The 13809-nt window shown below is 38.0% G+C and overlaps 2 protein-coding genes across 2 annotated transcripts; both read left to right on the top strand.

Annotated features, from left to right (window-relative positions):
• Nucleotides 1-3397: 3397 nt before the first annotated feature.
• Nucleotides 3398-7296, top strand: LOTGIDRAFT_172979 (hypothetical protein; the record flags this gene model as incomplete). Its single annotated transcript, XM_009050168.1, has 7 exons — nt 3398-3485; nt 3678-3971; nt 5287-5506; nt 5685-5824; nt 5971-6111; nt 6362-6487; nt 6704-7296. The coding sequence occupies 7 exons, from the start codon at nt 3398-3400 to the stop codon at nt 7294-7296; spliced, it is 1602 nt and encodes a 533-aa protein (XP_009048416.1).
• A 4748-nt stretch (nt 7297-12044) lies between these two features.
• Nucleotides 12045-13145, top strand: LOTGIDRAFT_140325 (hypothetical protein; the record flags this gene model as incomplete). Its single annotated transcript, XM_009050167.1, has 2 exons — nt 12045-12231; nt 12946-13145. Coding segments are annotated over 2 exons (387 nt in total), but the record flags the coding sequence as incomplete, so codon positions are not given.
• Nucleotides 13146-13809: the final 664 nt, after the last annotated feature.

Here is a 13809-nt window from a genome sequence, read left to right as displayed (position 1 = left end):
TATGTCAGTAAATATTAAGATTGACTCTGAAAGACTCGATGTTCATATCGTTGGGGGTTGAGATTTATATCTAGTAGAACAGGTGGTTGGTGAATACAGTAGACTCGGTTGAAAAACAAACGTAGGAGACTTATAACTAGTTGATCCAATTATTGATGAATATAGAAGGTACCTAGCGAGCTATTGGTGAAATGAGCTCACTTCAAATATTATAACAAGCTGAACAAGTGATTGATGAATATAGAAGGTACCTAGCGAGCTATTGGTGAAATGAGCTCACTTCAATATAACAAGCTGAACAAGTGATCGATGAATATAGAAGGTACCTAGCGAGCTATTGGTGAAATGAGCTCACTTCAAATATTATAACAAGCTGAACAAGTGATTGATGAATATAGAAGGTACCTAGCGAGCTATTAGTGAAATGAGCTCACTTCAAATATTATAACAAGCTGAACAAGTGATCGATGAATATAGAAGGTACCTAGCGAGCTATTAGTGAAATGAGCTCACTTCAAATATTATAACAAGCTGAACAAGTGATTGATGAATATAGAAGGTACCTAGCGAGCTATTGGTGAAATGAGCTCACTTCAATATATAACAAGCTGAACAAGTGATTGATGAATATAGAAGGTACCTAGCGAGCTATTAGTGAAATGAGCTCACTTCAATATAACAAGCTGAACAAGTGATTGATGAATATAGAAGGTACCTGGCGAGCTATTGGTGAAATGAGCTCACTTCAATATAACAAGCTGAACAAGTGATCGATGATACAGTCAGAAGGCTGCGAGAAGAACTATTGGACAAAGCTTTTGGCTACGAACAGGGATAGTATCTTGTCAGACTGGTTAAGTTCTATCTTGTCGAATATTTAAAAGACGGTCAATATACAACAGAAGCGGTGTCGATGAACGAAATCGGTTTTTAATGGATAGTTAGTACTTCAAGCTCTTCCGCTTGTAGACAGCACAAGGACGAACAAAAGATGAATAAAGCCGGCTACGATGCAGCGCTAATTACCTAGACCAAGTACGGTCTGTTACCTGCTTACCTGAACGTTCGCGGGGAAGTGGAGGCTCCACTTCTGGACCCTGAAAAATTCGCGTGCTTCACAATTATCTAGGTCATACGCTTGGTTTGTTGTCTGTGTGTGGAGAGTGCGTTTCAATTAAAGACTAAAAACCACATGATTTGGAGTAAAAGGGGTGAGGGGACCAGACCCAAGATTTCCCTAAGGACAGGCGTGACGGAGTCAGTCTTATAAGGATCATATAATTTTCATATATATTTTGTTAATCTTGTGAAATTTTCAGTACTTGGCAAATCAATTTTAACATAGCGATGACACATCTTCACTAGAAAACACTGGTCCACAAAACAATTCCACTGGTCAATCAGATAATCAAAATTCAAATTCATTCCCAAAACTCTTCTACTCAACCAATCAAGTAATTTAACGCTCTGTCACGCCTGTCCTTCATATCTCAAATAGACCCTTGGGAAGGGATGTTGTGGTGAGGGCATCCAAGTAAAGTGCCCCACCCTCGGGATTTGGGTACATTCATTAATAAATTACAATCAAAAATTCTTTTATTCGCATCACAAAATAGAAATAAATCTTACTCACTTTTTTTTGGCGTTGTTCGCTCTCCATCGTCAATGTTGACCCATATTTCACTTCAGCTTTTCAGTAATTACTGGCATTTTCTAAAATTATTCAAAAGTCTATTGTCACAAATTGATCATAAACATTGTTTACAGACTCCAACCGAAACTGTCAGACGAAAAGTTTCACAACAACTTTTGAAAACGCCGCCATTGTTACTCTACTGGCGAAAACGACAACACGTGCAAAAATCATATTAGACCTATTTCTGTTCAGAACTGTTTTATAACACGAATTAATGATGTCTAAATTTCCACACGAACACAGTTTAACTGATAATGTCACTAACTATCAATTCGTGTCGCAATTATTCGTTAAAAACACAATAAAACTTGAAATTTGAATAGTGTCGCCATACGAAATAACGAAGATGACGTCATACGACCTTTCACGACTTCTAATTGAAGAGTTTTTAAAATATATTTTATGGACAACCATGACGACAAAAAATAATAATGAAACTGAACTGAAATAGAGTCTTACGTCCTACTTGCAACCTAATTGGGCTAAAGAAGACTGACAACACCATGCAGTGTGTAATGATGAAATTTCTGATTTCCAACTGTCCAAGAGTCTTTAACTTGAGCAGCCTGTAGCACACGAACTGCCCCAACCCCAAAGACAAAATGCTTTTTCTTTTGTCAGCCCCTTAAATTTTCATCGTAAGACGTCAAACTCCATTCATTTCGATTTTCATATTCAAACTTCCATCACTGACAGGGAGGGGTGGGCAGAGTTATTATTTGGAGCGTTTTACTCACTGAGACGCCGCGGAAACGAATAATAAAAGCTATTGATGATTAATGATTGGAAGGGCACGCATCTAGGGTAAGGAAAAACCCACGACCCTTATTTAGAGCGTGACTAGGATGTATATTGTATCAGAGATAATTCACTGGTAATCCGTGACTAGTATCCTATATACATTGCTATATGATGATACAAGACACTTGATAAAGGTGTCTATATAAGGAAGTTTTATATCAACTGTACACTATGTCAATCATGGAATGTTAAGATTGATTTCACGTGGAATTAATAGGTTAGTAAAAGCATGGTTCAATATTTTACAATGTTCTCTAGAATAAACATTTTAGACGAGGTTCTACGGACGGGTCGTAGCACAGTCGGTAAGAGCGTCGGAATATTTCCATGACGTCAATGGTTGAGGTGGGTTCTAACCTTGGTTCGTATGTGAAAGTTTGGTGATCTTGAATGTCATTTTTCCCTATCTCATATTGTTGACACGTGTTTCAGATATACAATCTTCATCAGGACAGCTAATTTGAGAAATGGCTGTTAATTTTCTAATATAGGACTTAATGTTAGCTAATTGACAAGAGCTCATCTCATGCTGTCGACATGTTTCAGATACACAATCCTCATCAGTAGAGCTAGTTTTAGAAATGGGGATTAATTTTCTAATACAGGACTTAATGTTAGCTAATTGACTAGAGCTCATCTCATTTTCAATTCGCGAACAGAAGATTCTTTATACTGTCTACCAAAGAATGTGAACTGATCGTTTCCTGGTTAGTAAGTGAGATAGTTATAAAACGGAAATGACAATATGTTAAATTAGTCAAATCAAATTTCTTGTGCATTTCGTTAAATCAAACAATTATCACTTTGTCTACTTCTGTCACCACAACTCTTAAGTTTACAGAAATTCTCAAATTCATCTTGTTGTATATTTTTATGGTTTTCAGTTAGAGAAGTCGGAGAATGGCTGGACGAGAAGTATTGTGTTTGGTTTTAATTCTACTGGTTGTTTCAACAAACAGTTACAAGTGTCCACAGAATGATCCTAGTGGTAGGTCATCAACCTTCATTATTAGTTTTACTTTTCAATTTCCAATGCTATATAGTCCTAGCCTATAACGAGCCTATATGGAACTAACTGAATAACCCAGTATTTCAAAGGAGCAAAATCGGGTGGTTTTTCTTTTCATTTGTCATTTTATTATAAAACCTCTTGTGCTAACTGAAGATTTCTGTATTGCAGACGAACTGTCTTTCCGGGGACCCCCAGCAGAGGTGGTTTACGTCAGAGCAGGGCAATATAAAATGATACACTGTTGTACAACTGGATACACTAGTATGGTTTGGTATAAAATGTTCGAAGATGGTTATTATGAATACCCTTGGTATGTCGGCGATGATAACGTACAGGAACAGCAAGGAAATCAGAGTTTGAGAATCATCCGCTCCAGAAAAATCAAAGATGGCGGATGGTATAAATGTGTTGCTAGGAATAATAGTCTTACGATAAAACACGAGGTCTGGTTAAACGTCATAGGTAAGGGGCTATAACTCTTCTAAGACCTTGTTGTTTTCAATGTTACGGATATAGCATCCATAATAAAGACGGTTAGTGTGAAAGTATTAGTATCTAAAGTCTGAGAGCAAACGCAACTGTAGACGCAGGCGTAGGCTATTCAGTTCTTCAGTGAACAAGACTTACAAGAGTAAAGTGGGTAGATTATTCAGTTCTTCAGTGAACAAGACTCACAGGAGTAAAGTGGGTAGACTATTCAGTTCTTCAGTGAACAAGACTCACAGGAGTAAAGTAGGTAGACTATTCAGTTCTTCAGTGAACAAGACTCACAGGAGTAAAGTAGGTAGACTATTCAGTTCTTCAGTGAACAAGACTCACAGGAGTAAAGTAGGTAGACTATTCAGTTCTTCAGTGAACAAGACTCACAGGAGTAAAGTAGGTAGACTATTCAGTTCTTCAGTGAACAAGACTCACAGGAGTAAAGTAGGTAGACTATTCAGTTCTTCAGTGAACAAGACTCACAGGAGTAAAGTAGGTAGACTATTCAGTTCTTCAGTGAACAAGACTCACAGGAGTAAAGTAGGTAGACTATTCAGTTCTTCAGTGAACAAGACTCACAGGAGTAAAGTGGGTAGACTATTCAGTTCTTCAGTGAACAAGACTCACAGGAGTAAAGTAGGTAGACTATTCAGTTCTTCAGTGAACAAGACTCACAGGAGTAAAGTAGGTAGACTATTCAGTTCTTCAGTGAACAAGACTCACAGGAGTAAAGTAGGTAGACTATTCAGTTCTTCAGTGAACAAGACTCACAGGAGTAAAGTAGGTAGACTATTCAGTTCTTCAGTGAACAAGACTCACAGGAGTAAAGTAGGTAGACTATTCAGTTCTTCAGTGAACAAGACTTACAGGAGTAAAGTAGGTAGACTATTCAGTTCTTCAGTGAACAAGACTTACAGGAGTAAAGTAGGTAGACTATTCAGTTCTTCAGTGAACAAGACTTACAGGAGTAAAGTAGGTAGACTATTCAGTTCTTCAGTGAACAAGACTTACAGGAGTAAAGTAGGTAGACTATTCAGTTCTTCAGTGAACAAGACTCACAGGAGTAAAGTAGGTAGACTATTCAGTTCTTCAGTGAACAAGACTTACAGGAGTAAAGTAGGTAGACTATTCAGTTCTTCAGTGAACAAGACTCACAGGAGTAAAGTAGGTAGACTATTCAGTTCTTCAGTGAACAAGACTTACAGGAGTAAAGTAGGTAGACTATTCAGTTCTTCAGTGAACAAGACTTACAATAGTAGAGCGAAAACCAAAATTTTCAAATTCTACTTTATTTCAGAATGCGAAACAAAGAATGGTCGAATTGATATTACACAGAAACCGACTGGGCCGATAATGGCGGGAATTGGTGAAAGAAGGGAGATAACTTGTGAAGGAAATTTTGGTTGTTTGTCAGGAGAGGAAGAAGATAGGATTGCCGAGTGGAGATATAAATATAAAGATGATCGAGGTCACTGGGTCTCTAGTGATTCAAGATTTACTGTCAAACATTATAGCAAGTAAGGAGAAGGTTAAGGGTGTGTTTCAAAGTGGGGAGAGGGTTCGGGGAGGAGGGACGTGGGGGGTCAACGAAAAAGACTTGTCTTATTTAGGCGCATAGCGATAGCAACTTTTTTTTAAAAAAAATATGTTGATGACACTCTGCGATTAAGATTTCGCCCCTACTTTCTATTTCAGAAACAATGGAACTATAGTGGGTAATAAGCTAGTAATAGAAACTATCAAAACTGAAGATTATGATACTGTTTATTCGTGTATTCTACAAACGACTAAAGTTGGAAGTCGAACTGGTTTTGATGTTACCATTATACCACCAGGTATGTCTGTTTACAGGAACGCGTTCTGTGTTATCTGTGCGTATCGGAAACACAAACCGGGAAAAAGCAATGTCAAGAGGTAAGACAAAAATCTCCCATTTCATTTTAAAAATGATGATACTAACGACATGTATCCCTATTTTCAGAAACGATACAGAAGTTGTATTGGCTACTCCTGCTACTAGTGCCAGTTGTTGTCATGGTGACGTGTTTAATTCTCTATTGTCTGTATAAACAGAGAATTGATTATTTCGTCCGTAGAAAATTTGGGAAATTTCCTGATAGGGGTAAGGATTTTAGGTTTGTTGCTTTTTATAGTCTTTTTAGTACAAGACTATGAATTCTAATCTGGGCCATTACCACTGTGAGAGTTCAAAGGTCACCAGCTATTAGGTCTATATCTCAGTTGATTGACAAGCTTGTTTGAAAGATCAATAATCTATCTTATCAAACTTCAAAAATAGTATGCTTATGCCGCTGTTCTTGCTAAATTTCCCTCATTGCACACCCAATGTTTACTTGTCTGTCTTATTTTAGGAGTTTTAAAGAATGATATATTACTGCTGTATAACGATGCTGATCAAACTTTCGTCCAGAATTATTTTAAACCTCAACTTACAGAGTATAAAATTTTTGATAAACATTGCGTATTGCTGGGACACAGTAAGTTTTTTTTATTACCTAAGTAAGCTAGTTAAAAATATTCTACCAAAAGACAATCTATGTTAAGATCTTGGGGAGAGATACTATAATTCCGTGTTGTTGTCAGCCAATCAGATTGAATAGACACAAGCCAATGCCATTTTTTTCTTCAGCTTTTGGGGTTCGCCAGGAGGTCGTACGTTATTTTTTACGTGATCATTAAAATTTCTATTTCAGGGGAGATAAGCAAGTTAGAGGAGAATATAGAGAACAGTTTTGCTACAGTTTTAATTTACACTCGAAACTTTATTAGAGACAAAAAATTATGTTATATCTTCGATATCGCCAAAGCAGCAAGTATTCGAATATTTATCGTTCAAATTGAAGATATTCCCAAAAACTCCGTCCCAGACGACTTGACAGACACCATATTGAAAAAGGCGCCATCTATTTTTACCACCATAAAATGGCCCTGGAAGGATCCGAAAAATTCAAGAAAAGTGAAGAATTTTTATTGCAAATTAAAAAAGAATCTTCCACGAGAGAAGACACCGAAACAGTGTGATAGTATATCGCGTTCGAGTTGTCGTCCTTTGTTAGCGAGCGCCAGCTCGAACGGAAACGAAGATGACACAGGAAGTAAAGAACCGGAAGTCCACCATACTCGATCCCGGCCTACAAACATCCGAGTGGTGACTCAAACTTCCACGGGGACTAATAATTCAAGGGACAGTGGAATCAGTTCGCCCCTGAATTTCAACATGAACACAGAATTTCCCGACATCCAGCCTGCTTCCGTTCCAATAAACCACATGGAAATAATGGTCTAGGTAATGTTTCTAGAGCCACGACTATCAAGCCTCCATCTCATTCTGAACACGAAAAGGCTGTAAGTGTGCCAATAAAAAGCCCAAATAATTACCATCTGAACCGCAAAACGAAACCCGAAATCCAGAAAAGAGTTTGGGAATACATGTATATTGGTAGAAGTTAATGAACTGTTCACACCAGGAAGTATATCTATCATAAATAAGTTGCCGACCTTCTGGTCACAAACAACACAACTGTCACTGTGACAACCAATCTGAGTTTTATGCCATTCGGAACCTTTCTGGACTAATGAAATGAAATAGAGTTTTATATCCTACTGGTCTGTATCTTATTGCACTAATGAAATGAAATAGAGTTTTATATCCTACTGTTCTGTATCTAATTGGACTAATGAAATGAAATAGAGTTTTATATCCTACTGTTCTGTATCTTATTGGACTAATGAAATGAAATAGAGTTTTATATCCTACTGTTCTGTATCTTATTGGACTAATGAAATGAAATAGAGTTTTATATCCTACTGTTCTGTATCTTATTGGACTAATGAAATGAAATAGAGTTTTATATCCTACTGTTCTGTATCTTATTGGACTAATGAAATGAAATAGAGTTTTATATCCTACTGTTCTGTATCTTATTGCACTAATGAAATGAAATAGAGTTTTATATCCTACTGTTCTGTACCTTATTGAACTAATGAAATGAAATAGAGTTTTATATCCTACTGTTCTGTATCTTATTGAACTAATGAAATGAAATGAAGTTTTATATCCTACTGTTCTGTATCTTATTGAACTAAGGAAATGAAATAGAGTTTTATATCCTACTGTTCTGTACCTTATCGGACTATTAAGAGGTAGTTTTTTCGGGGGTTTTTTTCAAACATGATATTGAGACGTGAGAGTATTTATTTAGAGATAATCCTCCCTGTAGAGATAAAAGATAAACTGAAAAATCAATATTACCTAATAAATCGATATTCGATACTGATCACACCATATTGTAAACAAACATAAAAAACTTTGAGGTCTGGGGCTGATGGCTAATGGTAATTATACCATGAATTATAACATATATAAGATATTTCATTAAAGTTTCAGTTTTCTCTCCATGGCAACAGGTTACTTATTTTCTCCAAAAACCCTGTTGAAATTTATTTTACAGTAACAACTCCGGTTCTCGAGGATTCTGTCTACCAGCTGATTCCAACATGGATAACTTACAAATAAAGTCTGTTGATTCTACCATATATAACATAATATCAGCGTAGACAATAACTAATATAAAGAGCAATATGTGTAAGTGTGTTTGGACATTTTTATTTTGAATTTTAGCTGTGCAGTTTTTCTGCACTTATATAAAAATTATAGGAGATTAAATTGGGTTTTAATGTGGATTTCAGAGAAATACAAAACACTTCAGCAATGTTTACCTTGCTCATAAAATTTTAATAGATAAGTTTTAGATATTGAACAAACAAAAAGAATATCAAATTCTGACTAAATATTAAATTGAGAAGGGTATTTAAAAGGAAGATCCGGGGCTACAGACCTCAGAGTTGTTTCTGACTTTCTTCCCGTAAGATGAAGGGATTTATGGTGTTAGCGGTTTTGGTTTTGGTGGTCGTCCTTTTTGAAGAGACGCAAGCTTCGTCGTAAGTTTTAGATCATTTCGTGATTTTTCTTAAACATGAAGAAAGTTCTATGGCTAGACTTTCATCGGAAGAAAAGGAATTGAAATGTCTTTTTGTTTAAACGAAAATGAGAAGCTTCATCGTAAATTGCTAGCGTACCATCTAATAATATCGCTGCATTGACAAACTTCAATAATACAAGCAAGAAAGGTGATTATTGCAGTCAAGGTATTGGTTGACACTGCGAAGATGACGTATTAACCACCACCCGTGGGAGTAAATAAGTTTTAACTAACTGCAACCTAAGAAATACGTTTCTCTGTGTCTTGTAGATGTTCGTATTCTTGCTCTAAGAGTGAGCGCTATACCACGAAGTGTGGCTTCTTCAGCTGGAGTCGATGTACAAGATACAGGTTAGTTAATCTTTTGAACTATTCAGAGGTTTGTGGGGTGAGGAGAAGTGTAGACGGGTGAGAAAGGGGCAATAAAAATAGAGAAAGGAGGAAACGAGGGGGGGGGGGATAAAAGAAGGGGGGAGGGGATAGGCTACGGGTTCAGCATTCAACGTGGAGCTCGTCTGCGAGGGTCGTTGAGCTCATGGCTCTCTTCAGTCAAAAGAATGTCATGATCAATTGAACAACAAACTGTCGTATTCCTCGTTAATTCACAACACATATCAAAGGGACACAACTCTATAATATTCTTTTTATTAATCAGACTACAATAATTTATTGTATTTTTTTACAGGTATCGTAGTTCCACTTGTTATAAATATTGTGGTAAGTTTGTAATTGTATTTTAAGAATAAATCCGTTGAAGCTCGCTCCCGGTCTCTTCCATTGGAATTTTTAAGAAATTGGAAGTTTGCTAAAACCATTTCTAGAGATCTGAGATAAATGATTATCTTGTGAAATATTGTTATTTTAAGTGAGGAATCGCCATGTTCTTGCGATATATTTCGAAGTGATTTTTTTGGTTGAGCCATTGTTACGGACGTAAAAAAATTTAATTTATTTCAATTTATTTTCCCTAGTTCATGGAAATTGGACCCCGTGGAGAACAAACCTAGGAAGCTGTAGCAAGACTTGTGGTGGAGGAACTCAGAGCGTGTTTAAATCCAGGACCTGTACCAATCCAAGACCATCTAATGGAGGCAGAAGCTGCTCCGGTTCTTCTAGCTCTACAACCAGACAGAGCTGTAACACACAGAGATGTCCAGGTTGTGTGTCTTATATAATTTCATTTATTGGACAGTCACAGAGTTATGGAAATGGGTCATGGGATTTTTTTTTATGTCGCACGGATGTCGCGGCGCTGATATATTTGAATTGACCAGTTCAGTGGTATTTGGTCGACCTTGACATTTACTTTCTTTGCCCAATAATATGTCACCCCACCTCCTCATTCCTTCCCCTATCAGTATAGGTTCCATTCCTATTTCCAGTTCACGGTGGGTGGTCTGGTTGGAGATACACCAGACAGAACAGCTGTTCAGCTAGTTGTGGTACACGAGGAATCCAGATCAAGACCTACACCCGAACGTGTACCAGTCCGGCACCACTGTACGGTGGTAATCAATGTACTGGATCTTCTACTAAATATGTCTACAAGAGCTGTAATAGGTTTAACTGTCCAGGTAAGGTTTTACTTTCGCTTTCCATATTTCAAAATCATTCATATCTTTAAACACCCAAATAGCAGTAAGGTTTTATTGCTGTTCCCATTGTAATCTAACACGTTTTATACCACAGTCATGTTCTAATTACGTTTTAATAAACCAATCAAAATGTGTAATGTCGGACCTGTTTATTGATATCATGGGCAAATTGTCGGATAGCGAGTCCAACGAGGCTGCCATATAGCTCTACATGTTAGGCCTCCTTTTAAACACCAAAATATCAGTGGAACTTTATCAATAGCTTGTAATATTGTCATCTGATTGGACAGTGAGAGAACTAACCCACGAAATCTACAAAAAATAAGCCAGAACCAAAATTACAGTTAGGATCACTGAGTCTTTTAAATGTTTCAATTCTAAAGAGGATATATATAATTACATGATACAGTTTGGAATTCAGATTTATTTCTTTTGAAACTTCTTTTTCAGTTCACGGTGGTTGGACAGACTTCCGGTTGTTAAGGGCAGGTAACTGTAACGTGACTTGTGGAGGAGGAACGAAGAATATCTACTATAAGAGATACTGCTCCAATCCCAGCCCTCGATATAGTGGTCGAACTTGTCAGGGGTCTCAATATAGAATCGATACTGGTGCTTGTAATACTCAACATTGTCCCAGTAAGTCAAGTCAAGAGTGTTTCTATCCCGCCTCTCTCCCAGAACAGGGGCTGTAGACTTCCAAATTTCTTACCTTTTAACACAGAGAAATAATAGAAATGTTGGTTTTGACAATCCCATAGTCCTTACGTCAATCAAATCAATCATTGTCATTTCTATCTACCCTCCCCCAAGAATTGAGGATGGCCCGACAGTGACAACTCATCATTAAAACCCCAATTAAAATTTTTCATCATGCTTCCATCAGTCCTCCCTCCCTATGTAAAATAATATAACACTCTTCTCCACCAACAAGTTCTTTATTTTCAAAATCAGTTCGTTTTGAAACTTTCCTTTATATCAGTTAACGGAGACTGGAGTGATTTTGAGCTGTCTAGTGAAAGCTCCTGTTCTGACAGTTGTGGAGGAGGAACAAAACGCTTGAGCTACACCAGGACCTGCACCAACCCGGCTCCCCAATACGGTGGCTCAGATTGTGATGGAAGCAACTCTAAAGTTGAGAACCCTGTTTGTAATACACAACCCTGTCCAAGTAAGTGCTTCGTTTCTGACAACAGAATTAATATTTTCAACCTTCCCGAGGTTATTCTAAAACTATTCTATTAGCTTTAACCTAAAACAGTTATTCCTTTATACTCTACATTTCAACTCTTGGGTCCAAGTACAAAAACTATATTGAATTTTAGTTCTACCGCTTTGAAAACTGTGGCGGTTGTCGCTTTCAAGGCAGAGCAGTTCCGGACTCCTTATTCGGATGTCTACGAAAAATCTATAGTTGTACATGAACAACCCAATTAACTAAACTTTCTATTTCAGTCGATGGTGGATGGAGTGAATACACCCTCAATGCTACTGGGGACTGCTCCGTGTCCTGTGGGGGTGGGGAAAAGATCCTGACCTACAACAGAGCTTGTGATAACCCAGAACCCCAGTACGGTGGTGAGGAATGCGAAGGTGATGATTCGAGAGAAGATACTCAGGATTGTAACACCCACCATTGTCCAAGTAAGTTCTTCAGTATCGTCATAAGTTGCAAACAGACGACAGAGAGTGTTTTTGTGGGGGGGGGGGGGGGGGGGGGGGCACACTGTCCAAGTAAGTTCTTCAGTATCGTCAACAGTAGCAAGCGGGCGATCAATATATCAAAGTATACTCAATTTATTTCGGATAAGCTCCAACTGGTGATCCAATATAATTTGCTTTATTTCATTTCCTTTGTAAAAATCGGTTCTATTTCAGTTAATGGTGGATGGTCCGAATTCACCCTGAGTCATGCTGGAGATTGTAGCGTTACCTGTGGGGGAGGGGTCAAGATCTTGACCTACTCTAGATTGTGTACCAATCCTCTACCCCAGTACGGTGGTAAGGATTGTGAGTTTCAAGACACGATGACTGACGAAGAAGTTTGCAATGAAAATCCTTGTCCAGGTCGGTTTCAACAATCACAAAGATGGGTAACCTCGATATAGTGGATGTCGCTAGCAACGCATGCCACTGTAACTAGGCCCTCGTTCAGAGAGTCCACATAGGTTTATTTACTGGGCGTCCTATTCAGTGAGTACACATAGCTTAGCATGTTAATTCCGTTCTTTGGTTTGTTTACTGGGCGTCCAATTCAGAGAGTCCACATAAATTTGTTTACTGGGCGTCCCATTCAGAGAGTCCACATAGCTTAACATGTTTATTTGGTGTATCTAATAATTTGTTTCTGTCTCTAAGTTAACGGAGGATGGACTGAGTTCACGGCTTGGGAAGATGATGATGAATGTGATGTTCTGTGTGGTGGGGGTAACAAGGGACAGTCCCGATCTAGGACCTGTACTAACCCTACCCCAGCGTACGGTGGATCTGAGTGTGTAGGGGATCAGGTTGAACAACAAACTGTTCAGTGTAACACTGATGCTTGTGGGGGTAAGTAGATCTGTTAATTTTTAATATGAAATGGGTAAAGCATTTGAAAAAAGGGGACTGTTCTGTGAAGCAAATTACTTTTTTGTGTGTGCAAATGACGTCATTCCAACGCCTTAACCGACTGTGCTACAACCCTCCCTTAAATTTGGTTGCTTCTGTTTACGTAATGTTTTGTTAATATTTCAGATAAATGTCCAACTGGTAAAGTAAAATTCATCAGTCACGCAAACAATATGAACCGATATTACCAATGCGCACACGATATCGCCAGATTGAGAGAGTGTGCGGTTGGCGCACATTGGAGCCAAGAGTCAGTGACCTGCGTCAACGACGAAATAGAAGAAGACGAAGCTCCTACGCATGCACCAGTAGTTGCAGCCTGCGCCGCCGGTAATATAGCAGACCCTGACAATTGCCTTCGTTATAAAATGTGCGTTGGTGGTCGATATATATCCATGCCCTGCCCAGGCGGTACAGGATTCAATCCCGCTACGTCCGCTTGTGACTTCTTGAGGAATATCCCCAACTGCACCAACTAGTGCTGCGATCCGAATCAATTTTTAAATTCTAATTTCTTTTATACTACTAATACTAATATTGAAGTTTAAACTAACTACGATTAATCTTCTGTTCAATTTAAATAAAAATACTTAACATTTATTGGTTTGTTTT

This window comes from Lottia gigantea (assembly GCF_000327385.1).
Source record: "Lottia gigantea unplaced genomic scaffold LOTGIsca_146, whole genome shotgun sequence".
NCBI lineage: Eukaryota > Metazoa > Mollusca > Gastropoda > Lottiidae > Lottia > Lottia gigantea.
The sequence above is the reverse complement of the archived record's forward strand: the minus strand, read 5'-3'. Positions and strand labels throughout refer to the sequence as shown.